Source organism: Penicillium oxalicum, chromosome II (assembly GCF_001723175.1).
Source record: "Penicillium oxalicum strain HP7-1 chromosome II, whole genome shotgun sequence".
Lineage (NCBI taxonomy): Eukaryota > Fungi > Ascomycota > Eurotiomycetes > Eurotiales > Aspergillaceae > Penicillium > Penicillium oxalicum.
Window position 1 is genome coordinate 288,603 of NC_064651.1, and position 27,493 is coordinate 316,095.

Here is a 27,493-nt window from a genome sequence, read left to right on the forward strand (position 1 = left end):
TTTCCACCCCGTCCACGTCAACAAATTCAACGCAATGGCTGAGGAAACCGGTGTCGCCTGGCCCATCGCCGATGAGGCTCTGAGCCAGCAGCTTCTGGACCTTGTCCAGCAGGCCACCAACTACCGTCAGGTTAAGAAGGGTGCCAACGAGTGAGTTCTTCTCTCGCATCGCCGGAGAGAGTGCGCAGCTGTGCCTCTTATCCTGTCACGTCAAAGTCAAAAAGACCATCGCTAAAGCCTGCTTTCACTTTAGGACCACCAAGACCCTGAACCGTGGTACCTCCGAGCTCGTCGTTCTCGCCGCCGAGTGCGTTTAACCCCCAATGTCGCATCTCTCTAGGGATCTTCTGCTGACTTTTGAATTAGCACCACCCCTCTGCCCATTATTCTCCACCTCCCTCTCCTTTGCGAGGACAAGAACGTTCCCTACGTCTACGTCCCCTCCAAGATGGCCCTTGGTCGTGCTTGCGGTGTCAGCCGCCCCGTTATCGCTGTCTCCATCACCACCAACGACGCCAGTGAGCTTGCCAACCAGATCCGCGCCATCAAGATCCAGGTCGAGCGTCTCATGATCTAAGCGATCTTCCAAGGTTGGAAATTTGTGGAAGGTAGCATACGAAATGGGGCTGGGTTAGAAGTGTTTGTTTCTGCTGTGATAGTAATTGCGTGTTGGCATTACAGAGTCAAGTTTGTCGCACTTTTTGCTGTACAGTCTCGCCCTTGGCTAGCGAAACCTTTGACTAGGTCTCTTCTCAGCGTGGGCTGAAATCCAGAAATCTTCTTGAGAATTCCGTTTCCCGTCTTCTCCTCTCTGCCGTTGCGAGTGATGGCACATATTGCGTAGAATAGCGGTGCACGTAGTATACTCCTCACCTCGACTCGGGAATACCTGGCAGCGCTCACCAGGCGGTAACAACTCGGATATCCCCCCCCCCCCCTCTCTCTCTCCGTGCCTTTTCCAGCGATTTTAGCACTTTTCAGACAACAGGAATCGGTCCGTGGCCGGAACAGGCCTCGTCTTCCACGGCTCGCGCCGCTCAAAGATCCTTCGGGAAAATATGCAGATATTGCAACGGAACGGTGAAATTGAAGGTTTCAATCGCATCAAGTCTAGATAGATTCTCTCGAATCTCCAAATGATGGTCATTTGGAAAGGTCCCGGCTGCGAACTAGAGACCGGCCTGTGCTAACCTGAGACAAGCTAGCCACCGCGCTAATTTGCCTCTGAAACACCAACAACAGCCACAGAAAAGCGGTACAAGGGTTCGAGCAATCAGTGATACGCAACTCGGGGTAAAAATGAGCGAACGCTAGAGATGAAGATGATCGTTGCATCTGGCTCGCCTCGTGAAGCTAGACCCCAGCCGTGTCTGAAAACGGCTCTGGTTTTCGCACCTATGAGCGTCCCGTCCTCGCAGTATTCAGCGAACTTTGTGGAGAAGCATGCGAGTTTCTTCACACTGTCGGCAGTCAGCTTCACAATGCCAGAATCCACGTGTCTCAGACGGCGACGATCCACTTTGGTACCTTCAGGGGAAGGGAACGACAGCACGCTAAGCATCTCAGAAAGCCAAACTGGACAAGGCCGCTACTGCTTGCTTTGAGGGGGTTTGACGTGCAGAAAGGCTTTCGAGTGTCTCTTCGTTTCCAAAAGGACGGTCCACCAGGCACACTTGAGCTTTTTTCTCCGTACTCGTTTGCCAAAGTCGGCGATTTGTACGAGAGACTAAGGGTCGGCTATATCTCCTCAAATCTGTCCTCGAATCCTGAGCTGCCTCGATCGTCACAGGCGTTTCTCTTTTCCCTTCTCGAGTCCTTTACTCCCAATTTCCCCGCCTTCTCTCCTTTCTTGTCAATCATTAGGATTCCCAACTCTACCTTCATTTTTCGATACATCAAGTTGCAGCAGGTCTTGCATAATGGTGAAGCTTTTTTCCCTTCTCGCCGTTAGTTTGGCGCCGTTGCTGGCAACGGCACAATTGTCTGGGCGTGTCGGCCCAACCACCCCATATGCCACCAAGGCAAACCACAAGATCTGCAACGTACTCAAATACGGGGCCGTCGCCGACAAGAAAACGGATGTCGGTCCCGCCATTCTCTCGGCTTGGAACGATTGCAAGACCGGTGGCGTGGTATACATTCCAGCCGGTGATTATGCGCTTGGATCATGGGTGCTACTGAAGAATGGCAAGAGCACCGCTATTCGCATGGACGGTACCATCTACCGGACTGGCACCAGCGGCGGCAACATGATCTTCATTGAGCACACTCAGGACTTTGAGCTTTTTAGTGCGACTTCGAAGGGTGCGGTGCAGGGCTCAGGCTATGAGTTCCACAAGAAGGGATCGCTCAGCGGACCCCGAATTCTGCGATTGTACGATGTGACCGACTTCTCAGTGCATGATCTTGCACTGGTGGATGCGCCGTCCTTCCACTTCAGCTTGGATACTTGTGCAAACGGTGAAGTCTATAATCTGGCGATTCGTGGCGGTAACTCGGGTGGTCTGGATGGCATCGACGTGTGGTCTAACAATATCTGGATTCACGATGTCCGTAACCATGCATGAGTGACTGAAGCGCATACTTTGCCCAGACTGACGTGAATGTATTTTAGGTCGAGGTCACCAACAAGGACGAGTGTGTAACGGTCAAGGTATGGTTTTATCGTTCAGTCTTTTGTCCGAAATTTACCGCATTATTCCCTGTGCTCATTTTATTGCCCAGAGTCCTGCCAAGAACATTCTTATCGAAAACATTTACTGCAACTGGAGTGGTGGCTGCGCCATGGGCTCGTTGGGCGCCGATACTGCCATCTCGGACATTCACTGCCGCAATGTGTACACGTGGGCCTCTAACCAGATGTATATGGTCAAAAGCAATGGTGGCAGTGGCACGGTCTCCAACGTTGTCCTGGAGAACTTCATCGGTGCGTCCGATGCTCACCCTTCATTTGCGGTCGGCCGAAGATACTGACTCGATCCCAGGCCACGGAAACGCCTACTCCCTCGACATTGACCAACAATGGAGCAGCATGCACACCATCGCAGGCAAGGGTGTTCAACTCAACAACTTCACAATCCAGAACTGGAAGGGAACTGAATCCAATGGCGCCCAACGTGGCCCCATCAAGGTCAACTGTGCTGCGGGTGCTCCTTGCACAGACGTCAAAATCAAAGACTTTGCCATGTGGACCGAGACGGGCAAGTACCAAAAGGAGATTTGCAATAATGCCTATGGCTCAGGATCCTGTCTGAGGTCCGGCAAGGGCGGCTCTTACAGCACCACGGTCACGGTCAACTCCGCTCCGACGGGGTACTATGCACCGAAGATGGCAGCAGACCTCCAGGCTGCGTTTGGAACGGATTCTCCAATTCCTATTCCGACAATCCCGACTTCTTTCTACCCAGGACAGACACCGATCAAAGCTTTGGCTGCCAAGGCGACCGCCTCTTAAGAAGGTGATTTTTCCTTTGTGATGCTGAATCTTGTGACAATTGAAGTTGAACCGGGAATCTCCGTTCGTGCCAGCCTGCTCTACGTGTGGTTGTTTCGACGCCTGAGGGCTCGTTCTCGTGATCTCGACATTACCCTCGCTGCCCATGAGTATCGAGATTGTCACTATAACTGTGGCTTTCGTACAAGATTTTCATGGAGACGATCATGAAGACATGGAAGACCATGGAAAATAGTCCCTGGATTTGAAGCCTTCATCTTCAATGCTATTTGCAAAGCTCTATATCTCATCTCTGGACTCTAGCGGATAATCCTTTTCTTTTCATTTCTTTCGGCTGGCTTGTCAGAAATTTATAGATGAAAAGCCCTGCCCACCCCTTGTGCATGAGACTGCTCCTCCTTAAATTTTGACAATAAAGACATACCCTGGAAAGCCACTGCACAGCATGCAGGTAATTGTGATTGAGCACACACTTTCATGTTCAACGACCTATGCATAGTCGTAGATTGATTACTGTTATGGAGAGTTATCATGCACAGATTTATCCCGCCGAAGGCTCCGATTCGCCGAATCATCCAACGCAGCCATGACCAATTGATGCTTCCAAGTGCTGCTCTAGCCCTATCCCTGTGAGTCTTGGCCGCCTCTCTCATGAAGTGTTTCCAGGCAACGTTGATCCTGTCAGCTCTCTGGAAGGGGATCCAGGTCATGCAATGTATCTCTGAGCCCTAGAATAGCCGATCGCTTGTTTGCCAACGTTTTCCCCTTTGGACGTGTATCTCTCAATAGGACAAAGAAAACGACTTCAGACATCGACTACATGCTCAACAAGTCCAAGGCGGTCAAGCGTGCCGGCGAGTTGACGGCATCTTAGCGCTGTAATGAAAATACAGGGCGAGCCTTATTTGTCAGAATTGATTTGGAGAACCTGTGACGAGGGAAATCATTTCCGCACCTGTTCGATGTTGCGTGCCTAATGGAGAAAATAGTGATCGCCATAAGGAGTGGGAGCCTCCTACAATCGAGGGCAGAATTATTGCACCAACCTCAATCTTCAATCTTACACATGTATACATGTCTAGTCCACGTTTCTTACCGTAACTAGCGTACGTACTGGAGTGAAGAGTGAAGTGATCCATTCCTTAACCGGTCGCGAGAACGACGTGACCCGCTTCGTAAAAAGGAGAACATGTTACAATCGAGTTCTCCTCGACGAGACCTTGCTATGATCAAACCATCAGTTCATCTTCATCCTTCTTTGTCTGTACGGTTTTCTACATACATCGCGTTTTGGATGTCAGCTTTCGTCATGGATCACGCCATCAATACGTCTAACCGCGATTAGAGAGCACGAATCACAGGCTCCCCTCATCATCACTTCGGCCATGGAAACAAAGCGTCGCTGACGGCTTTCAAGCCGTGCTTTGGTGCATCTCTGATTTGTCCGGGCTGTCTGTCTGCAGATCTGATCCATGTTTTTCTCCCTTGGGCAAATGCGACATGCAACGTGGGGGCGCTGGTCAGCACGCCGAGTGATGTCGCGGGGTTGTCTCCAATCCGACCGAATGCGGAAGGACCGTCAGACTTGCTCAGAGAAAGATGAAGAAATCCCTTCCTTCTCAACACTTTCTCGTCGATTGAAATCGTGACAGAACCACAAGAGCCATGTCCTCAGCAAAGACAGCAGAGCAGGATGAGCCCATGCGGCAATATGCGCCCGTCGAGGTCACTTCACCAGACATTGTCCTGGATGCTGACGCATCATACAAGGCCAAGGCAGAGGTCCTGAACCGTGCCATCCAAACTATTGGCATGGGCCGGTATCAGTGGCAGCTCTTTGTGGTCATTGGATTCGGTTGGGCGAGCGATAATCTCTGGCCGATCGTGACATCGTTGATTCTCCCGCCCATTGCGAACGAGTTCCACGCTTCACGACCACCGCTACTTACACTGGCCCAGAACATTGGGCTGTTGATCGGAGCTGTCTTCTGGGGATTTGGCTGTGATGTCTTTGGGCGCAAATGGGCCTTCAACTTGACCATCGGCATCACAGCGGTCTTTGGCTTGATCGCGGCTGCGTCGCCGAGTTTTGGTGCTGCCTGTGCGTTTGCGGCGTTGTGGTCGATTGGGGTCGGGGGAAATCTGCCCGTCGACTCGGCTATCTTTCTGGAATTCCTGCCCGGCTCGCATCAGTGGCTGTTGACGGTCTTATCAATCGACTGGGCCTTTGCGCAACTCCTGGCAACGCTGGTCGCGTGGCCACTTTTGGGGAACATGACATGTGAGACGAAGGAGGGTTGCACCAGGTCGGAGAACATGGGGTGGCGGTACTTTTTGCTCGCGATGGGAGGACTCGCCCTGATCATGTTCGTGGTACGATTCATGTTCTTCACCATCTTTGAATCACCCAAATACTTAATGGGGAAGGGGAGGAACGCGCAAGCAGTGAGCGTGGTGCATGAGGTGGCTCGGCGAAATGGCCAATATTCGTCATTGACCCAGAACGATCTGGACGAATTGAACGAGGGTCCGTCGCAGGGCCTTTCGGCACGCAACATTGTTCGTCGGCGGTTGGATAAACTTCGCTTTGAGCATATTCGCGCCCTGTTTGATACGCCCAAGAGAGCGTACTCGACCACGCTGATCATTCTGGTGTGGGCTTTCATTGGCCTGGGTTTCCCCCTCTACAATGCCTTTTTACCGTACATTCAGCAATCACGCGGCCTAGAGTTTGGCGATGGATCGACCTACATCACCTACCGCAATTCGCTCATCATCGCCGCGATGGGCATTCCGGGCTGCCTACTCGGTGGTCTGCTCGTGGAGCTTCCACGCTTCGGTCGCAAAGGCGCCCTGTCTTCATCCACCGCATTGACTGGGATCTTCTTGCTGTCGTCCACTACGGCCACCACCTCCAACGCTCTGTTGGGATGGAACTGTGCCTACAACTTCATGAGCAGCTTGATGTACGCGGTCCTCTATGCGTACACTCCGGAGATCTTCTTGACCAAGGATCGTGGTACTGGCAACGCGCTGACTGCCAGTGCCAACCGTGTCTTTGGAATCATGGCCCCCATTGTGGCCATGTTTGCCAACCTCAACTCTGCCGTCCCGGTCTACGTCAGTGGAGCCTTGTTCATCGCCGCCGGCGTTCTGGTGGTTCTGCTTCCCTATGAGACGCGGGGTAAGGCGAGTCTGTAGGCCTGCGGATGCCATAAAAACCAACCCCCCGTTGGAGCTTCATCCAGATAATTAATGAAAATAATGACGATGAGGCTCGTGCCTGCATCGCCCATAGTGAGCGACTGTGACGCCACAAATGATGGAACGATCGGCGGCTTTGAGATCTGTAAATGAAGTAGACCTCATCTACTGCACGTACAGTAAACGGTTGAATGGAGAACACCGCCACACCTGGAGGAAACGAACCACACAACACCCAGACTACCCAAAAGAAAGATCTGCAAGTCCACAAACACCAACACACCATATGATTGTCATGTATCGCCGCTACCCCACCGAATTTAATATAAAACACTTCTCTCTATCCCAGCCCCGATCCACCTCCCACCAATCTCCGACTCGCCATGACATCACCTCGATCACGGCCACATCCAATCGAAGTGAGGTACGACACCCCTTGGTCCATCTCCCAACAAGATGTATGCGAGTTGTGCTTCCTACGCCCCGCCCCCCCAAACATGCCTTGAGATGATCGCATTAGCCACGCAACACACCCTCGGCTCCAGCCACACCGTCTGTCACTCGCAGAGGCGGCCCCACATGGCCAACGTCCGCGGAGAGTTTTAACCAATCATGCTCGTGTCTGACAGCCCATGAGATCAATTGTTTGGAAGCGACCAAGTACATTGGTGATTGGTGGTAGGCAACGAGCTGTGACACCAAGGCCCTCCATACGTCAGTTCGGTCTCGACAGGGAGTCTCACCTACTGAGCAAAACTTGAGAGCCCGTAAAAGGTTCCAGCTCGCTCGCTGACTGGATTGGTCTCTACATACTGCAACTCTGTATGACCGTGTGGCTTGTGAGTCTTGGCTTTTGATCATCGACGTGGAGCAAGGTGGAGGGGCAGAGGAAGATCATCGTGTTGCACCGATTAGATCATTCTTCTTTTTTTTTCCTAATTCCGGTTTCACCAGCAGGGGGGGGAAGACTTGAAGAACATATAAAGAGGGTGATGGGAAGCGTGGGATTTCTCACTTCTTTCATTTCATATCACTGCACAACTTTCAACGTCTAAAGTTGACATCTTTCCACTGATTATCATTCAATTTCACATACTTGCACTTCCAAATCTTACTACTACCTACAACATGTCTCAAAACAGTACGTAATCTTGCCCTTCTCCCTCGCTTTTCTTCAATTTTCATACAATTCCTAACCGTTCTTCCTTCCCCTTTCCCACAGACGGCGGACTCCTCGGTGGCCTCGGCGACACCGTCGGTAAGACCGTGGGCGGCGTGACCGACACCGTCGGCGGCGCTGTCGGCGGAGTCGGCCAGACAGTCGGCGGCGTGACCTCCGGCCTAGGCAACACCGTCTCCGGTGCTACAGAAGGCCTGGGCAACACTACCAAGAGTCTGGGCGGACAATCTGGTGGCAGCGGCAGCAACTCGGGTGAATTCAAGAGCGTCGGTGGTCAGAAGCAGACTGCGCAGAACCCGCTTGGTCTGAGCTAGATCTGCTCCGCAACCGCGATGCGAGTCGAGTTGAATCATTGAAATCATGGCTCTTTTTTGGACCATGGACCAGGGCTGAACTTGACTCTGATTGGTATTTGACGATGGAATGAATTTACTTTTCTCGCTTGCTCGAGTGTTCAACGAGGATGGAGGATCTTGTGTGCTCTTGCTGTGATGTTTTTTGTATGTGTGTATATTAATGGGCTATTGAAATGGGTCAAATTCTTTTCTTCTGATCTTTTCGAATGTCGAAAACACCTTTTCGCTTCGTATGTACGCTTACGTATGTGTACAGAATCCGGATTTTAGCGGTTGATGATCGCTAGACGGGTATCAAACTATATGTTGTAGCGCTCGCTGAGTACAGGTGGGTAGTGTATCATTTTCTGAACGAAGCCCTGGTTTTACTTGACAAGCTTGCATCAATTTCACCAATGTGTATCTCATAGACAATCTTTCCATGCCCCCCAGATTCCCGGTTCGGCCGTTTGCTGGCGAGTGTCCGTCTCTACGAAGCTTCCTGCCCGCATAATGCCCTTAATCGGATAGAAGGTTTGAGTCAAATCAAATCCTACCCCCAAGAAATTCACGATCATGCTTCTACGTCAATAACACCCGGTTTTTTTTCATGTATCGGCTAGGTTTTGTTCGAGAAGCCATCGTCCCCTCGACACCTACCTGATACCTTGGAGGAAGGTTGGTACGGAAAAAAGTATGCAAGTAGTAGGCGGGGCCACATTCGACAGGTCCAGCTTGACAAAATAGAATTGAGCTCGAGTTCAAATAATTGACCCAATCATCTAGATCAAATTCCATGCGCAGCTGTGCAGTGCACTTAATATACTGTCACTTAAAACCGAACTGCTACCTCCATGCTTATAGCATACCTAGTCTTTAAGATGGACCGTTCTTTGCAAAAGTCCCAATATATATTTTGACGGGACGATGGAAAGGTAAGGTTCGTGCGTAAGTGGTTAATGTCCAGCCACTGACTTTTTTCTCATCTTACCTACGTGCACCTAGCTAGAGCCCCCATTTACTGAGTGTCGTGCAGGTATATGAAATGTGTTAGATAGTCGAAGACAACTCCGAAAAGCAAGTCCCACGGAGAAAGGCCCTCACGGCACGACACGGGACTCTCAGTGGTTGACCTTAGGTCAATTTGAAGTGTATATCTACATCCATGTTGGTGTCCGATCGTTTTCATCACATGATTAGTACTTGCTTTAACCCACCGGTGAAGATTCCCACCATGCATCGTGGGGGGTTTCCTGGCGCGACTGTGAAGAATGATATGGTTGATTCGATGATGTCGTGCTGTAGCTCACCAGATCAAAAAAATATAATGTCAAACAAAAGGCCACAATTCATCTAAGACAGTTTGGCCGAGTGGTCTAAGGCGCTTGACTAGAAATCAAGTCTCTTCGGAGGCGGCGGTTCAAATCCGCCAGCTGTCGTTTTGCAGTTCGACATATGTCAAACCTCTTTTTGGCCACGAAACAATATTGACCTAGTATATCCCAAATTCCCAATGTGGCGGCACTACGAAGGGACGTGGGTCTTCATTTTTGACTCGTACAGTGATCCCGATCGGGCAACCTCGGATGCGTCGCCGCTCCCCCTGCCTCCGTCTTTCAATCTCTAGCGGCAGGCCATTTAAAAGTAGACCCGAAGAGTCTTTCGACATGTGCATCTCCAATTGCCTTGATAATCAGAACATGCAGGCTCATCACCGGCCTCGATTTACGAGTTCCTTTCGGCCATCAATACTGAGGGTGCCTGTGTTGTTCCCTCCCCCGCTCCCCCCTTTTGATGGAGAAGTGATAGATTCTCAAGATAACCCGTTCCCTTGCTACTAGGCAAGATCATTGTAAATGTATTCCACACAGCCTCTGGGCGCCTTTTTCACCTGCCTCAATTTGCACAAAGTGTGCCTTGAAGCTGATTTCACGTGGACTGATTAGTGGAGTGTCGTTTGATACCCGTCCGTGTGTTCTCATTTTGACACATATATATATATATATATTTTTAAAAAATCTGTAACCAAAAAATCCGAGAAAGGAACTGAAAAGACAATTTTCCTTTTTAAATAAGTGTTGACGTGGTTAGTGGGGGTCCATTACTTAGGCAAGAAAGCCCAAGCTTGCTATTCCCATCCCACAGGGGCAGGTGGGCCCGGCACGCTCATCCGCAATCTTTATTTTTCAACTTTCTGCTGTATATCATCATGGGGCTATCTCATACCAAACAGGATGGATTGATGTGATGGTTCTGCTGCCCAAGTCACCACTAGGTCTGCTTGAGAGAGACATCGGCGTCACCTTCGAACATGTCCTTGACAATGTCCATTTTTACGTCGATGACTAGGTTTGGTCATCCTTCATCTCATGACACAGCTCATATAAAGGTGGAGGGCTGTAACGGAGATTTGAAGAGTCCGCGCGACAATAAATATTTTGTGATTGCGAATATGAGATGGCTCGTCGTTTGGAGCTGTTTGTAACTCTTCGTGAGTCAGAGGCCTTCTAGTTTTTTTTGCTCTTATATGTATATATTTTGGGCTTGTTAATCTTGATGATAACGGAAGACCTTTGAGCATTACCTCAAGATTCCAAATATACAACCGCAATCAATGTGCAGCATACATCTCATGAACCAACATTGACTGATTGCTCAGTGGTATTCCCGGGGCCTCATGAATTTGGCATTACCCAGCAATGCAGCAGAGTTTGAAGACCTTCCAACGCACATCATCTGGTAGCAAGTTGGCCTACGCGCCTCTCGGATGGTGAAAAAGTTTATAAAAAATATGCCACTTGCTGAGCCTTTCTGAAACCTGAAATGCGCTTATCTTTCAGAGCTCAAAGGCACCAACTACAATGACTGGAGCGCGTCACTAGCAATACCTGGTATTGATCCATATGTCTGTTAGGCTGTCACCCCTGGAATCGTCCGGTTCTTGGCACCGATGGATTCGGGCGGTACACCAAGGCAAAGCCACGTGACCAGGAGAAATTCCTCTGTTTTTTCGAATTTATTTCCCCGTTTTTTTTTTCTCATTTTAATTTTTTTTATTTTAATAATTATTTTCCCCCTTTGCCCATCAAGAACGATCGCGGCCAGCGTCACCCACTTGGTTCCCCGATCGGATCAACTTGTCAGTGTCCGCTTTTTGCGCCTAGACAGACCATCTCGAGGATTCAAACCTGGTCAACGCGTGCGGCCCTGCCTTGTCTAGCCTGTCCGCTTCAACCCCCTGAATCGCTCTTTCGTGGGCAACTGGCAATTTTCACCTTTTGCGCTTTCTGGCGGGATTCGGCCTCCGTAGCCGCTAAACCAGATTGAGAAGCTTACCGCTGACGTCTTGCCTGAATTTTCTGGCACTGGTCTCTTGTCAGGCGACTTGGCCGTAGGTGCTTTCCACTTTGACGCCTTGGTGCCTAGGTGACTCAGGCCGCCGGAACAACAAAACACGCGGCGCGACCTCAGCCGGTCCCAGCTGGGCGTTCTCGAGAGCAAAAAGGCAACTCTGGCTGGCCGCGCGACCACTACTCAAAGTCAAAAAGGTCATCGTCTCGTGTAGGACATCGAGACCTATTGTTCAGACTTGTTATAGTAGTGGTCGCTTGTGCCGCACGTAAATAAAAGCCAGAGCTGACCTGGTCCAGTCTGACTGGGATACCGCTTACGAATTAAAGCTTCCCCGAAGCTTTTCCTTCTCTTTGCCATCTTTGCCATCACTTGGCCAAAATGATGGGCTATGGGGGTCAGTCGTATCATCATGCGCAGGCGCAGCAGCAGCAACAATCCCAGCAGCCACAACAGCAACAGCAACCCCCACCGCCGCAGCCTCAGCAGCCGCACCAAGCTTCGCATGTGCAGCATCCGCTGGGTTCGCAGCGTCATCATATCCCATCTCCATCAATAAGCGCTACTCCTAACCTGTCGCAGCATGGGAGTAGCCCTTATGTAGGCAATAAGCCTTTGTATCGCGCCGCCACGTCACAGCAGCAGGCGTTTTCAACGGTGCAATCACCGGATATGCGCAAGATGGCTCCTGCCTCCTCCAGTCCACTGACGGGGTACCCCACGGCAACCACCTATGGGCAGTATCCTGGTCAATTTGCGCAGCAAGCGTCTCCGGATTTCATGACTCGTCCGGACTTCATGGCACGTGGGTCTGATCCTATGGCACTGCAGAATCTCCAGCGGGGTTACCAGAACCCCATGACCCACGTCCGTGGGGGTACGGGGATAGGTCCATCGACAGGTCTGACCCAAGGCCATGGCATGGGGATTCCGTCGCCACAGCAGTCCTTGAACCGTCTTCCTCATGCCAACATTCAGCAAAGAGATAATCATGCATCTGCTAGTCCATCCATGACTAGTACCTCAATGTTTGCCATGAACCAACAACGGCAGTCTTCGCAACCTCAGCCGCAATCGCCGCAGCAAACGCAGCAGCAACTCCATCAGTTTCATCAGCAGAGACACCAGCAGCAGCAGTATCAACAGCAACAGCAGCAGCAGCAACAACAGCAATATCAGCAGCAACAGTATCAGCAGCAGCAGGAGCGTCTTCAACAGCAGCAAAGGCTGGAGCAGCAGCGACTAGAGCAGCAAAGACAAGAACAACAGAGACTTGAGCAGCAGAGGTTGGAGCAACAAAGGCTGGAGCAGCAAAGACTCGAGCAGCAGAAATTGGAGCAGCAACGGCTCGAACAACAAAGGTTGGAGCAACAGCGGCTGGAGCAGCAGAAGCAGCAGGAAAAGCTGGAGCAACAAAAGCGCCTCGAGCAGCAGCGCTTGGAGCAACAAAGGCTGGAACAGCAGCGTTTAGAGAAACAGCGTCTTGAACAGTTGGAGCAGCAACGCTTGGAGCAACAGCGCCTCGAACAACAAAGGCAGGAGCAGCAGCGGCAAGAGCAGCAGAAGCAAGAGCAACAGAGGCTCGAACAGCAAAGGCAGCAGCGTTTGGAGCAGCAGCGACTCGAACAGGAACAGAAACAACAGATGGAGCAGCAGCGTCTACAAAAGTTGCAGCAGCAGACGATGGTCCACAACCCATACCAGCAACAACAGTCTCCCTTCAGTCAACATGCTCAGATTCCGTTCCACCAGTATCAGCCACACGCCCAGGCCCAGAATCAATACACGCAACAACCGCAGCCTCAATTCGCGCAAGCACCGCAGCAGCCTCAATTCACCCAGCCTCAGCAGACGCAGTTCCAGCATTATCAGCCACCTACTCAAGCAACTACGGAGAAGTCCTCTCGTGCCGCACCAGCCGCGGCTGCCTCTGCATCGGCTCCGATTAGTAATGTGACCATCAAGCATGAAAATCCGAGTCCTAAGCCGAAGAAAAAGTCCAAACCCCGACAGTCAACTGCTGCGCAGGCATCTGCCAAGGCCCAAAATACTACGCAAACCCAGGCCCAAAATCAGGCTCCGGCTCAAGCTCAGGTGCAGACTCAGGCTCAGCCGCCACCCATGTCTCAATCTCAGACCCAGTCGATCGCAAACCTGCCTGCTCCATCTGCTCCAAACACCACCATCTCGATGACGGTCAATCAACAAGTACCGACACAGGTGCAGTCTGCTGCCGCGGCCACGGGTGATGGGGTCAATCCCGCCTTGGTCCCCCAGTGAAGCGCAAGCGTGGGCGCCCACGTAAGGAGGAAGTTGCAGCTCGGCATGCGGCCGCGGTAGCAGCGGCGATAGCGGCTGGTCTTCCCCCGCCACAGCCTGGACAGCCCTTCAACCCGAATGCTTCGGGGTCATTCCCTCAGATGACCATTGGTCCAGATGGGAAGCCGCAACTACCAAAGCGTAAACGTGGTCGTCCTCGCAAGGCCGATCAAATTGCGTGGGCGGAGCTGACTGGTCAGCCTTTGCCGCCACCGAAACCACGAAAGCCACCTACAGCTCCGAAAAAGAAGCCGGGCACCGGTCGCCCCCGGGGTCGACCCCGCAAAGCGGACGTGGCTGCCGCCGCAGCTGCCAAGGCAGCGGCAGCGGCCGCAGCCTCTGGTGAAGGTGCTAAGGATGGTGAGCAGAGTCAGGCCGATGGCAACGCTTCATCAAATGATCAGCCAGACGCCAATGGAGCTCAGAAGCGATCTGCACCGGCTGATGACGACTCGCGGAAACGGCCCTGCCCGACACCCCCATACCCTCAACAGGGTCAAGGTCAAGCCTCGGCTCAACAGCAGACACCACAGCTGCCCGCTCAAAGCCAAGCACCGCCGCAACAACATAATCAAGGATTCTCAATGCAGCAGCAGCACCAGCAACATCACAACGGACTCGCGCAGACGCAGCGGCTTGCGCAGACAGGTCAGCATATGGGCCAGCATCTTCAGCAACATGCTGCTCCGGGTCAGCAGCTCCCCATGCAGACCAGTCATCCAATGTCATTACCGCCGCATTTGCAAATGCACCAGCAGGGAGGCCTTCACGCTGCTCGACCCACGCAGAACCATCCGTACCTACAAAATCAAATGCCTTCCATGCAGTCGCCGATGCAACAGTCAACAATGCAACTCCCGCAGCCAATTCACGGGCATTCGTCGCATTCTGGCCAGCAGCAGACACAAAATCAGCCACAAGTTCAGCCTGTGCAAGGACAACACTTTGGACAAGTTCGCCCTGCCGCGCAACAGCAGACCCGTGCTCCTCCACCGCCCGCGCCGCAACATCAGCATCAACACACCTTCCAGGTTCAGCTGCAACCCCAAACAACCTAGAAGGTGTGAGAAACGTCAATGACTTTATGCATTACGGTTACGGAGCCTTTTGATACCCTCGATATCAAAGTGTCAGTGCCTTTCTCTTCATTGTAGGCTCTTGTTGTTTTCGGTCCTGAACTTTCCACAGGGTCTGAGGTCCGCCCCTTCAAGTCTGAGCTCGTCGGACTATCTTTGCGTTTACTGACGTCTAATTTCTTTTTCTTCTTCTGTTTTGTTCTATTACGTTTTCATTTTAGCTTTGGTTTGTTCTTTTTTTTTCCACATACGCCCCTGCTTCTGATTTGACTATACGACATTTCTTTTGGCATAGCCTTACGTTCCTGTTTCACGATTTTGGATGGTACGGCGGCCAGTGGAATTTTGTTTTCTCTCCGACTGTTTCTGCTTTTCTTCGCGTGCATTTGTCCCTGTCACCTTTTTGTTTTCCGTACTTGCACCTGCTTCGGTCTTATTGTGTCTATTTGGTGTACCTGGTGTCTGGACCGCTTCTTCTTTTCCCTCCTCTCCGCCATCTTGCTCTTGCGTTGCCCCCTTCCCCCCCCCTGTTTTCTTCCTAGCCCGGATCCTTGCGTGTTTTTTCACTCTCGGCTCTCTTCGTTGGACGATTTTGCAACACACGCATATATAAGTAACGGTGTAGTACATACTCTTAATCTCATGAATTATCACATAGTGCCATGCGGTTTTAACTTGAATCGTCACACATTCACATGACGTCTAGGCTATGTTCATTCTCATCTAGTTGAAACTGAGCTACACTCGGCGTACATGATACACGACAGTCATACATATAGGAGGTCCTTTTGGCTCTTGTTACTTGAACATCTTGAAACCAACGCTACAACCCCAGGAGGTAAATCATCATATTTGATCTTGGATTTTCATAGTTCTCGGACATCCCTGGGCAGGCCATGGTCCGTAATTTAGGCGTATAATTATATACCTCTTCGCCATATTGAAACAGGCCAACACGCCCAAGTGTCCATTTAAATCACAAAAAACCTCCATTAGGTCAGATACCTCATCAAGAACTGCTACAATGCCGCGAGGGACCTGGACATTGAAGTTGACCTTAGTAGATGGTAGATTATATGAATATTGTACATTGCTTTATCAATCATCATTTCATCTCTTTGAAGAGATGAATTTCTTCCAAATTTTTTTCTTCGTTTTCTTTTCTTTCTGCCTGTTTCACCCTCTAAATCATCATGGTTCGAAAGAATAAAACTCACCCCCCTCTCACAAGCACAAGCAGCACAACAACAACAACCATTTTACATCATCGTATTTCCGTCCCCCGACTCCACTCCCATACTACCCCTTATCCCCTCCAAACATCTCACAACCCATCAGTCTCCATCTCGCCAAATCGAAACTCATCACCAAACAGCATCTCCGAAGACGCATGTTCAAGTTCATACCCATCACAATACGCGGTGGTCGTAGTATCATTGACACCTTGCAAGGAATCTACACTTGGCCACTGCCCGCTTTTCATATCGATATTTAGCGCCGGGGCTAATTTTTTCATGAAGCCCTCGCAGAGGAGGAATACTCGTCTGGCGGCGGGATCGATAGAGGCCATGATGTGGATTAGAGAGAGGCCGCGTTTGGCGCTGAGAATCACCGTTTGGATGTCTTTTGCTCCGAGGTCGAGGAAGTTGGGATGTGTTTGGTCCGAGGGGAGGGGGAGGGGGAAGGAAGGCTGGGGACTTGCGGAGGAAGATGAGGTGGATTTGGAGGCGGAGGTGGTGGAACTGCCTGTGTGCAGGAGGGGTGGACGGAGGGAGGAGAATGCTGTGGAAGTTGTTCGCATTGAAGGAGTTGGGTATGGGGGGTTTTGTTGGTGGTGACGATGAGGATGATGATGATCACCTGGGCTTGATGACGAGGCTGTACCCGAGCCCGAGGCTGAGGCTGAGGCTGAGGCTGCACCCAAACTCGAACTCGGAGGTGTTATGAATGATAAACATAGCAAGAGTGCCGTTGTGGCTTGAACGATGAAATGGAGAACACCCCACCAGGGTGTCGCACGAATGATCCAGCTTAGATCGGCATCGTCCGGGATAATCGAGACGAGCGAGCAAGCCGACTGCAAACAATTCAGTGCCATCTCCTTACCAAGCTTCGTCGAATGAATCGAGTCATAGTTCAGCGATGTTGTGGGATTTTGATGAGAATGAGGCTGGGATAGACACGGTCTGCAGAGCAAGATCCGCGCAGAGTAATAATTCAATGCGAACGAGACTTTTTCGCGCATGCATGGCGCGGAGAGATCTTGCAGCGCCGCAAAGTCCAAGTGCCAAGGTTTATCGTCGGAGATGATGAATTTGTAATGCGGCGAGAGTTTGGAGAGCCATTTGTCGAGTTGGAGACCGTATAATTGGAGACGGTACTCTGTCGCGCTGGGCCCGTCACGGATCGCGTCGATACTGTAGATTTTGTTCAGAATGGCCTGTGCGATGAGCACGAGGTCGGTGCAGTGGTAGAAGTATAAGGCTGGGGATGGAGGAGTGGACTTTAGTGACCGAAGCGGGTCATTTTGTGGCTGAGACTGCGTTTCAGGTTCGAAGAGGGTGTATTGGAGTTGAGATTCGCGGTAATCTCGATCTTGAAGAAGATGGGAGACTTTGGGATGATCAAAGGTATCTTCTTCAAAGGGGAGAGAAGGCAAGGCGGAGCAGAGTCCTTCTCGAATACAGGATGCCCGGCCATGCATTGAGTTCAGGATGTGTTCAAGAGAGTAGATAGACCACCACAGGCGGCAGCGTGCCTCTTTGGAGGCGTCGTGTGTTCGGTCATCGGTGATATTCAGGTTGATTCCGAGCGATAAGGCGCCGCGGAGGGCCAATCCTGAGAATTTTGTTGCCCTGAATAAGCGTCAGTAAAATAAATCTAAAAGGAAAAAGCAGTTAGGGGGGGGGGGGGGGATATGTGTGTGAGAGTGTGCTTGTAAGCCGGGGATATAAATGATACCTGTTAATCTGACCCAACAGGAGCAAATAAACCGCCACCAGACACTCCAGTTGAATTTGCTGCAAGTCGGTATGCTCGAACAAAACCCCATCTCGCAGCCCCAATTGTCGCGCTCTCGCCAGATAGAAAAGTCCATCGCCCCAGGTAAACGGCAACTCCGGCTCCAGCAAGTTGCAATATCTCGACCCGATGGCAAAGACCATATTCAAAATGGCCAACCACTTCCTCGGCGGCTGAATCACTTGTTCAAAGAATTGCCGATACTGCGCCGTAAAAGTCGACCTGCGCAGAATGCAAAACGTCGGATGGATAAATTTCATGTACGCATCAAAGTACTTGTCGGCGATTTCACGCGGAGGGACGCCCAAGGGATCCAAGTTGGTGCGAACTCTGGGGATTTCCAAATCATCCAGATGGTAATTCATCATCGCCAAGGGGATTTCGCGGTCGTATTTCCTCGCCTGATCCGGGAGAATAATGTCCGGTATCTGAAGTGGACTTTGTGATTGCGATGTCGAGAAGACTGCCGAAGAAAGATCCGGACCGGCTTGGTTGTTCAGACTTTGCGGAGCCATATTTTTCTGCTCGATGTCGTTTTCGAGCCGTTGCATCCAAGCCACTTCGGAATTCTTGCCAAAGAATCCCATGGCGCGAGTCGTTTCGTTGCGATTCAGATCTTCTTCCAACATGTCGATTGCTTCCAGGGATCCTCGTGAGGAATCCGAGTCAGAATCGTCCACAGCTGCGCTCTCATTACTCTTGGAAGGCTTGCGATCTTTGCTCTGACATTTCTGAATGGTGTTAATAAGCGGGCGTCTCCGGATCGAAAGGAGTGAGAACTCACCTTGAGCGCTTTTCGAATCTTCCTCGCCGTCGGCCCGTCCACTCTTCCCTCCAGATCCCTCAACAAGGACTCATACTCCTCCGTGCGTTTCGACAGCAACCCCAACAATTTTTGATCGCGAACCCGTTTAATGTCCTCATACACGCACTTGTTGTTTTGTGCCACGCATTGCCCACAACTCGGTCGCGTGCCGTCGCATTTGGTCTTTCTCAAACGACACGTTTCGCAGGCTCTGGTCGAACGTCTCCGTGCACGATAGGCCGTTGAAGGCGCCAGACGTGGAATGGCGACTTTTTTGGAACTAGTAGTGTCGGCCATTGGAATCGAGGCGTGAGGCTGCTGGGGATGTGGTTCCAAGTTGGGAAATGTCGATGGGAACATTGCACCGGGGGATGCCCAGGATTCGCATGTCAACTGGTATTACAAGAGGACTGTTAAATAATTTGAATCGCGTGGACCTGGGTCAGATAAAAGTCAAGAGGTGGAGTGGATATATATGAGTGAGCATGCCGGGGGGCGTGAACGTGTGCAGGGAAAGGAATGGGAGGTACGATAATGTGTGCTTCTTCTAGTGTAAATTGATGGTGTTAAGGGAAGAATGATGTGACATCAGGCCTGTGCTCAACTCACAGTTGTAGATATTGGCCAAGAAACGGTGGAATCGAAATCAAGATGGGGATAGTCAGTGTAATCAGATGTCCGTGAGTCGTAGGTGTGCATGGGCGAAATTGATATCAAATAGGTTCTTTACTACGATCAACCCAAGATCGACAGTAAGAGGCAGTAGTATGTTCAAATAGATAGCATTGAGATCAACCTCGCTTTCCTCTGTGCCAAATAGTGATTTCCTCCATAGATAAAAGAATCCTTCAGACCGACTCGCGAACTGCCTCCACTCGAATGGATTAAGTCATCCGCCTCTCTCAGCCGCGAGAATGCCCGGCAGAAGCGCAGAAGGAAGGAGGGGGAAGGGCAGGCCTTTCTATTGTGGCGAGAGCACTGGACCGGTTTGACCACCATTGCTGGAGCGTTCCAGTTTTGCTCTTTGGGCCATATGATTATGTACGTACATCACGAATGGAGACCAAGGGGGGGGGGGGGAACGGGAGAAGACCTGTGGTTCCAAAGCAAGAGGGGTCGAATTGTCGGCCAACCTACCTATCAGTAAGTCATGGTAGCTCTGTAGTCATATGTCACTGGAAGCACCGCAGCAGCGGTGCAGCCCCTCTGAGCACATTGGAACGGGAGGACGGCACTGGATTCGGATCTGGACCTGGACCTGGACCTGAACCTTTGTCCCTAAGAGGCAGTCATCGACAGTACGGTTGGATATGACAGATGGATCAGTGGGAGAGGAGAGCGGAGGACTCTCAAACCGCAAGAATGTGGGTGAACAAAACCCACAATTTCTCACCTGTCATGAAGACAGATTCCTCAATGTGCGCTTTGGTCGAAAGCATTTCCAATGGAATCGATAAAACCTAGAATCAGAATCGGGGGAGGGCTCGAGACAATCCATTCGAGAAACCGTCGCAGGGAGCGTAAAACATGGAGGTGGCGGATCGAGTCTGGCGGCAAAAAAAGAAAAAAGAGGTCAAGAACTCGGTTTCCAAGCGCTGACCCGTTTTGACGTCAGACCCCTTTCCACCCCCCCCCCCCATAGGAAATGTTACCCATTCGGGCACATCCAGAATATGATTGATTCATGATTTTCTGCATGACAACCGAATCAGTACTCAGCATGGGGGGCAATCACACAGGTAGGTGGGGTCCGACTTGATCTTTCAACTTGGAACGTAAGAAAGTTGAAAGAGTCGGTGGGTTCACCTGGTCCAGCTTGGAAGTCGAGCCAATGGGGACATGATGTGACTCCTGATCGTCGAGGGATCTGCTCCAGGAGGGAGACGAAAAAGGTGGTGCTTGAATCCAGTCTGACGGTGGGAACATGGGGATATGAGTCGGTGCTGATACAAGCGTGATATCATCCTCAGATCACGGGAGCAACGGTCATGCCGAAGGGTCGGTGCCAAGTCGAATGGACCATTTCTTCACGCTGAAGGGTGTGGGTTCAATCACACTTGACTGTAACCCTCGATCGAGCTCACTTATTTTAATGGCACCAGTTTTTGACTCGTGAATGTTACTATTATCAGGTGCAATTGACATACTGCACAGGGCACACTCTAGCCCTGTCAACTGACCGTAGTGTCTCCTGGACTGCAGAAGCCGCAGGCGCAGAGAGTTTAGTTCATAAAACACCGAGGCTTCACCATATCGGCAACAAGCTGCATTTTTGTACCCCGGTAGACTGTACATCATCACCTTCGCAGGGGCTGTCAAAATATTCCATCTGTCTGTTGATCAGGCTTAGACCAAGTCTCCTCGTCACCCATTACCCTCAACAGTAGATCAGAGCCTCATTCAAACCCAACAACTCGACTCCTTCTTCTCCTTCTCTCCGAAAACACATCGTCCTTGCCCAGACTCAGACTCTCATACCGGTCCAACATGTCCGACAATCCCAGACCAGAATACCCCTGTAGTCCACTCCCTTCCGTTTGGCCCGGAATCCCATGATACTTCTTATCCTCATTAAGCTTCTCCAGCCCTTGCGCATACTCATCAAACCGGTCGTGACCCTGTGAGACGGCTTCTTCATCCAGCAGATCCTTCAATTCGTCCGAGACCGCGCTCGAGTCCCGAATACGGCTGCCCTGCGCCTTGGCTCGCACCGATTGTCGGAAGAGGTGAAACAAGTTACGACCGAGCGCGGATCGATTGGCCACGACCGATAGGGCACTGACGAGCGAGAGAAAGTCCCTGTCGAGCACGTCGAAAGATTCCTCTTCGATCATGACAAACAGAGCAAGATTAATGGCGTACATGGCGAAATGGTGGGCGCGATTGAGGCCAAACTCGCGACGGTGCAGCCGTGTCAGTTGAGCAATGTGGCGCGCGGCAGTCTGAACAAGCTTTGAGGCGTCGTATTTGGACGCATGTTCGGCATCGGGATCGGGAGGTGGTGGGCTTTCAGGCGTCTTGGGCTCATCCGAATTCGTGGTGGACCTGTCACTTCCAGAGAAACATATGTATAAGTTGATAATGAGGGCATTGTAGCGCATTCTACAACTTATTAGCCAGGTTCATGTGGCTGCGAGATCAAGCGAAAAGATCCTATGAAACGAAGGAGAGCTGGATGCGGCAGGACTGACTTCAAAAGCATCAAGTGGGGAGGGATCTTCTCCCATTCGAAAATCTCCGGAAGAGATTCATGCCATCGTTGCAATCTCTGGTACAACTCATCGCGACTCTGCTCGTGCTGTGGGCCCAAGGTGCTCGAACGAGATGCAAACATGTTTCGCGAAATGTCGCGCGAGATCATCGATAGGTTACACATTTCACCAAAATAGAGACTCATGTATGAGGCCCTCGTGTCGCGATGAGATGGATATGGCATCCATTCGGATTGGTCGACCAGCTGATCACGGTCTACCCGTTGCATATTGACGTGGTTGATGAGGCTGGGGCGGAGAAAACTCGTATGAATCATTCTGGGACTAGTGTCAGTCCACAGCTCGTGCCAATTCAAGTATCCTTTTCTTTCCCATGTCATGAATAAGAGGCTTGGATGACTCACGTATCCACGTTGAACAAACCCCAAGCCGTACGTCTGCATGAAATGTCCATATCCTGAGACAATTGCTCCGACGTGATTTGAGGGCCCGAGTTTCCCACTAAACCCAGCGTTTCACCCATCCGGATAGCTTCGTGGAGCATCATGTAGCCCAGATCATCCTCGCGGGACATGGAGTATCTTTTGAAATGTTCAGTGGGGTGCTTCACTTTTGGAACCCTATAAAAAGGCTCATTGGGGCCGAGGCTTTGACAGACCTTTCATACAGCAGCAACAATCCCTGCAGTGTAGTCAGGCTGGGCTGTACAGGCAGCTCCCTCTTCAGCCTCTCGGCCTCGGCCAGGAAATCAGCTCCCTTGGAAGAAATGTCCCCCGGCACAACGTATGCCTCGGAAAGGTCCGAAAAATACTAACCAGGAAGGACAATCAGCGGATTCATCTCGGACAAGCATGATAAAAAAGAAGCACCAGGACCCTTCATTGGCACGAAGAACGATGAGGGAGAAACATCAATATAGGAAAAGGAATGGAACTGGGGGAGCTACTACCTACACAAGCATTGCTCAGGAGAGCGTTGACCAAGAACGGACTGCAAAATTGACTTGCCAGATCCGCGTTCGTCATATGCCTTAGGAACACTTCTTGATCGAGAAACGCGTTGAATGGATAGTCCCATGTAAAGTAGAGCGAGACCAGATGCGAAATGAGGTCGTCATCCCGAGTGACATTGGTCCACGGTCGTGCAGGGACTTTGATTGGGGCCTCATCACACAAGTAATGAATATCCATGACCTTGCGCCGAAAGGTCGGGGTGGTCCCTTCGACGTTAATCAGGTCACGCATACTCTCCAGCTTTGAAGCAGCATCCACCGAGCCCCGGCTGGAAGACGTGTCCAGGTCAGAGAGGGTCTCGTTGATGAATGCGCGGAGCTCGTCCGCGGAAGCATCATGGCGGATGATTTCAAGAAGATCGAGTGCTTTCCCTTCATCTGCTTCGCGGACCAATTTGAAAATGTCGTTCAAAAGGTCGCGATGGTAGGATAATTCGTCGGCAGTGCGTTTCGCAGCGACTCGCCGGCGTTGATCGAGAGATTCATCGAAGACGCAGACGCGGTGAAAGGTGCGACAGTTTTCGCAAGGGGCAGTACCCGAGCACTGGAGCTCACGAATGGACAGGTGGGTTAGAACTTGTGACCTTTTCGTCAAGAAGAACAGCCCGGCAGTACTGAGCAAGCAATAGCGTATTGTCACAGGCTGCAGGTAGGCAGCAGACTGTCGAGTGACGGACATTCACTTACCTTGCGTTTCGACTTTTTACACGCGAGACACGCGGTCGAAACTCTCCTCTTCCACGATGCAGTTGAACTCGACGTTCTCGAGCCGGAAGAGGGTGGAGTTGGCTGGTTTGGATTCATGACGTTGTATTGATCATGCAGCGGCGGCTCCGGAAAAATTTGGCGGCGATCAGACATAGCAAGACATGAACATTCACGTAAAGGGGTATTTACAGAGGGTCTAATGATGGTACGATGAGAGCGTAGGTGTCGTGGTGCGCTTAAGAGGGAGGGGGAGAGACTGACGCGGTTCGAACCGTAGATGTAGCGGCGTACTAAGAGGTGTGGAGTGCAAGGGTGCAAGGCACCAGATCGTCCCAGTCTTGTCCAGGTCCAAGGTCGTAGTAGATATGCACAGGGACGGCGCTAAAACTCTGCAGCAACACCCGTGTGGAATGACAGTCAAAAATCAAGTTCTATCAAGACCGGCAGCCTCAACCGCAAATAAAAAGCGGAATCACAGCGAGGTGGCTATACCGGTGGCTAATGGGGTGGCTATTGCCAGCGAAAACATGACGATGGAGGCAATGCCTGGGTCATAATCGAGTCGAACAGCCACCGTCGAGGCCGAAGAGGCGAGGCGGGATACGATTCATAGCAGGGAAACGAGAGCAGAGAACTAGGCACTTGGGGGGGGGGAGGAGGGCGCAGTATAGTATATACGTCGTTGGACTGAAGTACTGTCCAGTTTAGCCGTGAATCAAACGGCAGGCACTCCAAGACCGGAGAGCCAAATAGCAGACCCAGGTCGACCCAAATCAAGTCTCGGATAGGGTGATCACCATCCAAGCATCGAGACAACAGATACATATCCCAGGGGTTGACGAGAATCGACCAAAGACCAGGGACATGGGGAAAGTTGCACGCGGCCGTTGAGCATGAAGGGATCAGTACTACTGAGCATTTGCCTTCTAGTGCCGATACCAAGAAGCCCATGACAGGCCCAGCTCCGGGAGGACAATCCTCGAATCAGACCATTGTGCGTTGCTGACTGGAAAGACCTCAAGGAGACTGGCAGAGCAGAGGTCCACGAGAGCAGCGCAAATGCAAAACTGTTTGCTCCGCCGGCGTGGGACCGACGTGAAATTGAGGTCATGAGGAAGTATCACCCGCCTCCCGTTTGGCGTGGGGGAACGATCGAGGCGGTGGATCTGCAAGCTCACATCGCCAATCATTTTGATGGAGACTCGCCCGGAATACTCAACCCGCTCGGAAATTGGCGGTCAGGAGCTTCGCTATTGGACAGAAAAGTAGTCCCATCAACATTGGGCAATATCATGATGATATAAATTTCCCACATCAGAACACCATTTGCATGCGCGGCCTAGATTTCGCATGTTCCTGGGCAGACTTGTCCACGAGACAAAGATCGGATGATTGAACCAAGATGGCAGGGAACCGGTCATCATCCCGCCGTATGACCGGCCAAAGTAATGGCCCAACGTGGTGGGCCGCACCAGGAGAGGAGGGAAGACTCTACTGGACCAGAATCTGGATTGTGGCCGGATGGCCCCGTCCATCTTCCGGGCGTACAACATTTGAATTTACAGCGGTATGATCCAGACCATGCACCGACAGCTAGGCAAGAGACGCTCAATTATTGTAATGTAATACGGACACGTTATTTTTGCACACGGTGGGGAATGACCAGAGCCCACGGATGCGCCTCCCACATAAAAAGAGGTGGAACAATTAAAAAAAGGCAAGAGTGTAGAGCCCGAGGGGAGAGAGCCGGTCGTGGTGGGGCACCAACCCAACACGATCGGACTGCCTCCACGAACATGTGCGACTGCGCTCCATCACAGGAGGATAGAGGGAGAAGGGGGGGGGGGGGGACTTCGGGAAGAATATGCCCAGGATAGCACGCTGGGGAGAAGGCAAAAAACAAAATGGACAAATCAAAACAACTGCAGCGCAAGGAGCCAGCCATCTAGTGCTCCAGGATGCGGAGACTACCCTGGACGACGCAGTTCTCCAGGACGGAACCGGGAGGAATGTCAATGGTGCTGCCCTCGGTCGCGACGATGATGACGGTGCCCTTGAGGGTGACGTTGCGCCCCAGGTTAACCGCACCGGTGATGGTCAGGTGGTCCAGCTCGACAATGCGCGGGATGGAGGAGATGCGCTTCTGGAAGTCCGAGACCTTCTTGAAGTCGGAGCCGAGCTTGATGACGGGGACACCACCGAAGCGGTTGGGGTCCATGACGAGCTGGCCGTGCTCCAGACGGTACAGGTCGGACTTGACGACCATCAGGTCGGAGCAAGTCTTGACGGGCAGGAAGCGGCGACGGGGCACGTTGACACCGTGGGCATTCTTGAAGTGACGGATGGCGGCACCGACGGCGGTCTCCAGCTGGTAGATGGCCTGGTCCGCCTCGCCCTTCTTGTCGGCGGGGATGGACTTCTCGTTGGGGATGATCTCCATCTCGAGCTCGTTCTCCTCGACCACGCGCTTGATGGCGCGGACGTTCATCCAGATGTTGTTGGTGTTGAAGTACTTGAACTTCTTGATGGACTTGAACTCGTTGACGTGCTCCTTGGGCACCTGGGCAATCTCGAGCAGACGGACCTTGCCGTCGTAGTCGATGATGGTACCACCCTTGACGTCGGCCTTGGTCTTGTCCGTCAGCTCCATGATGTACTCGGCCTGGGAGTCGACCATGTGCTGCAGGATGCGGAGGTCCACCACGGCACCCAGGTTGTCCGCGTTGGACAGGAAGATGTACTCGATGCCACGCTCGATCAGCTTGTCCAGTGTGCCGGAGTTGTAGAGGGATTCGAAGACGTCACCGTGACCGGGGGGGTACCAATCCTGGAGGGGGGAGTCGAAGCTCTTGGGAGCAGGCAGCAGCGAGTCCTTGATGATGCGGGGGTAGCGCGACTGGTTGAAGGTGATGATGTCGACGTTGTGACCCTCGTACTTCTTGATGATGGACTGGGTGTCCTGGTCGGTGTTGAAGGAGTTCATGAGAACAAAGGGCACGTTGACGTTGAAGGTGCGGTTGAGGTGCTCAATCTGGCGGACCGACAGATCCAGGAAGGACATGCCCTCACGGACCTCGATGACGGACTTGGGGCCGACGCAACCCATGGAGGTACCGAGACCACCATTCAGCTTCACCACGGCCAGCTTGTTGAGGAACTCGACCGAGGCGTCGGCACCGAGCTCATCGTAGCCCACCACCTGAGAGGGCTGGGGAGGAGCGATACGGTCCCAGTTGACGGCGTTCCCCTTGGCCTTGTCATTGAGGAAGCGGCGGAACAAGGCAAAGAAGTTGTCCATCTCCGCCTCGAAGCGCTTCTTCTCACTGGGCTCGGTGACCGAGTCAGCCAGAGCGTTCAGTGCATTGCGCATCTGAGAGGCAGCGACGCTGGTTGAGGCATTCTCGAAAGCCTGTTGAGTCAATGCTTTGGTCAGTGGACGGCCATGGCTGGATACTACGGGATCGAGTCCTGCCTGGTCGGGCAGGACCAAGTTTGGCACTTGTGGTGGGGTGAGGGAAGCGGGCGGCATGACGATGCACTTTGGTGGAGGGGTAAAGTGGTGAGGGAGGAATCGCAGGGGGAAAGGCAACGGCTCAATCAAGTCTCTCCAGCTGTCGAGATTTGTGCAGAGAAAAGGATTGGAGCGGATGGATAGGGGAGAGGGGAGGGGGAAGAAGGAATTGATGGAAACGATGCAAAAGGGCGAGAATGATCCAGGCCAGAGATTGTGAAGGCCACGCCGTGACCCGGAGTCAGGAGGGTGGTTCCCAAGAGAGGTTGTAAACAAGCCCGCCGAAAAAGGCGCGGTGCTCCACT

At 51.9% G+C, this 27,493-nt stretch overlaps 9 protein-coding genes and 1 non-coding gene across 10 annotated transcripts; 6 read left to right on the top strand and 4 right to left on the bottom strand.

Moving 5' to 3' along the window:
* Positions 1 to 34: 34 nt before the first annotated feature.
* Positions 35 to 577, top strand: POX_b02030 (13 kDa ribonucleoprotein-associated protein; the record flags this gene model as incomplete). Its single annotated transcript, XM_050110950.1, has 3 exons — positions 35 to 150; positions 254 to 307; positions 367 to 577. The coding sequence occupies 3 exons, from the start codon at positions 35 to 37 to the stop codon at positions 575 to 577; spliced, it is 381 nt and encodes a 126-aa protein (XP_049971296.1).
* Positions 578 to 1,919: 1,342 nt separating this feature from the next.
* POX_b02031 (Rhamnogalacturonase A) lies at positions 1,920 to 3,454 on the top strand (the record flags this gene model as incomplete). Its single annotated transcript, XM_050110951.1, has 4 exons — positions 1,920 to 2,549; positions 2,615 to 2,653; positions 2,725 to 2,926; positions 2,985 to 3,454. 4 exons carry the CDS (start codon positions 1,920 to 1,922, stop codon positions 3,452 to 3,454), a joined length of 1,341 nt encoding a protein of 446 aa, XP_049971297.1.
* Positions 3,455 to 5,119: 1,665 nt separating this feature from the next.
* On the top strand, positions 5,120 to 6,655 carry POX_b02032 (MFS siderochrome iron transporter 1; the record flags this gene model as incomplete). The annotated part of the gene is made up of 1 exon (XM_050110952.1): positions 5,120 to 6,655. The coding sequence occupies one exon, from the start codon at positions 5,120 to 5,122 to the stop codon at positions 6,653 to 6,655; it is 1,536 nt and encodes a 511-aa protein (XP_049971298.1).
* Positions 6,656 to 7,786: 1,131 nt separating this feature from the next.
* POX_b02033 (uncharacterized protein) lies at positions 7,787 to 8,152 on the top strand (the record flags this gene model as incomplete). The annotated part of the gene is made up of 2 exons (XM_050110953.1): positions 7,787 to 7,799; positions 7,881 to 8,152. The coding sequence occupies 2 exons, from the start codon at positions 7,787 to 7,789 to the stop codon at positions 8,150 to 8,152; spliced, it is 285 nt and encodes a 94-aa protein (XP_049971299.1).
* Positions 8,153 to 9,530: 1,378 nt separating this feature from the next.
* POX_tR036 lies at positions 9,531 to 9,612 on the top strand. Its single transcript has one exon. It is a non-coding gene; the product is annotated as a tRNA-Ser (tRNA).
* An 832-nt stretch (positions 9,613 to 10,444) lies between these two features.
* On the bottom strand, positions 10,445 to 10,504 carry POX_b02034 (uncharacterized protein; the record flags this gene model as incomplete). The annotated part of the gene is made up of 1 exon (XM_050110954.1): positions 10,445 to 10,504. One exon carries the CDS (start codon positions 10,502 to 10,504, stop codon positions 10,445 to 10,447), a length of 60 nt encoding a protein of 19 aa, XP_049971300.1.
* A 1,401-nt stretch (positions 10,505 to 11,905) lies between these two features.
* Positions 11,906 to 14,901, top strand: POX_b02035 (uncharacterized protein; the record flags this gene model as incomplete). Its single annotated transcript, XM_050110955.1, has 2 exons — positions 11,906 to 13,777; positions 13,831 to 14,901. 2 exons carry the CDS (start codon positions 11,906 to 11,908, stop codon positions 14,899 to 14,901), a joined length of 2,943 nt encoding a protein of 980 aa, XP_049971301.1.
* Positions 14,902 to 16,243: 1,342 nt separating this feature from the next.
* Positions 16,244 to 19,105, bottom strand: POX_b02036 (uncharacterized protein; the record flags this gene model as incomplete). The annotated part of the gene is made up of 3 exons (XM_050110956.1): positions 16,244 to 17,774; positions 17,881 to 18,671; positions 18,725 to 19,105. The coding sequence occupies 3 exons, from the start codon at positions 19,103 to 19,105 to the stop codon at positions 16,244 to 16,246; spliced, it is 2,703 nt and encodes a 900-aa protein (XP_049971302.1).
* A 2,036-nt stretch (positions 19,106 to 21,141) lies between these two features.
* POX_b02037 (uncharacterized protein) lies at positions 21,142 to 23,648 on the bottom strand (the record flags this gene model as incomplete). The annotated part of the gene is made up of 5 exons (XM_050110957.1): positions 21,142 to 21,847; positions 21,937 to 22,275; positions 22,362 to 22,538; positions 22,616 to 22,767; positions 22,911 to 23,648. The coding sequence occupies 5 exons, from the start codon at positions 23,646 to 23,648 to the stop codon at positions 21,142 to 21,144; spliced, it is 2,112 nt and encodes a 703-aa protein (XP_049971303.1).
* A 1,974-nt stretch (positions 23,649 to 25,622) lies between these two features.
* POX_b02038 (putative UTP--glucose-1-phosphate uridylyltransferase) lies at positions 25,623 to 27,206 on the bottom strand (the record flags this gene model as incomplete). The annotated part of the gene is made up of 1 exon (XM_050110958.1): positions 25,623 to 27,206. The coding sequence occupies one exon, from the start codon at positions 27,204 to 27,206 to the stop codon at positions 25,623 to 25,625; it is 1,584 nt and encodes a 527-aa protein (XP_049971304.1).
* Between the last annotated feature and the right edge of the window lie 287 nt (positions 27,207 to 27,493).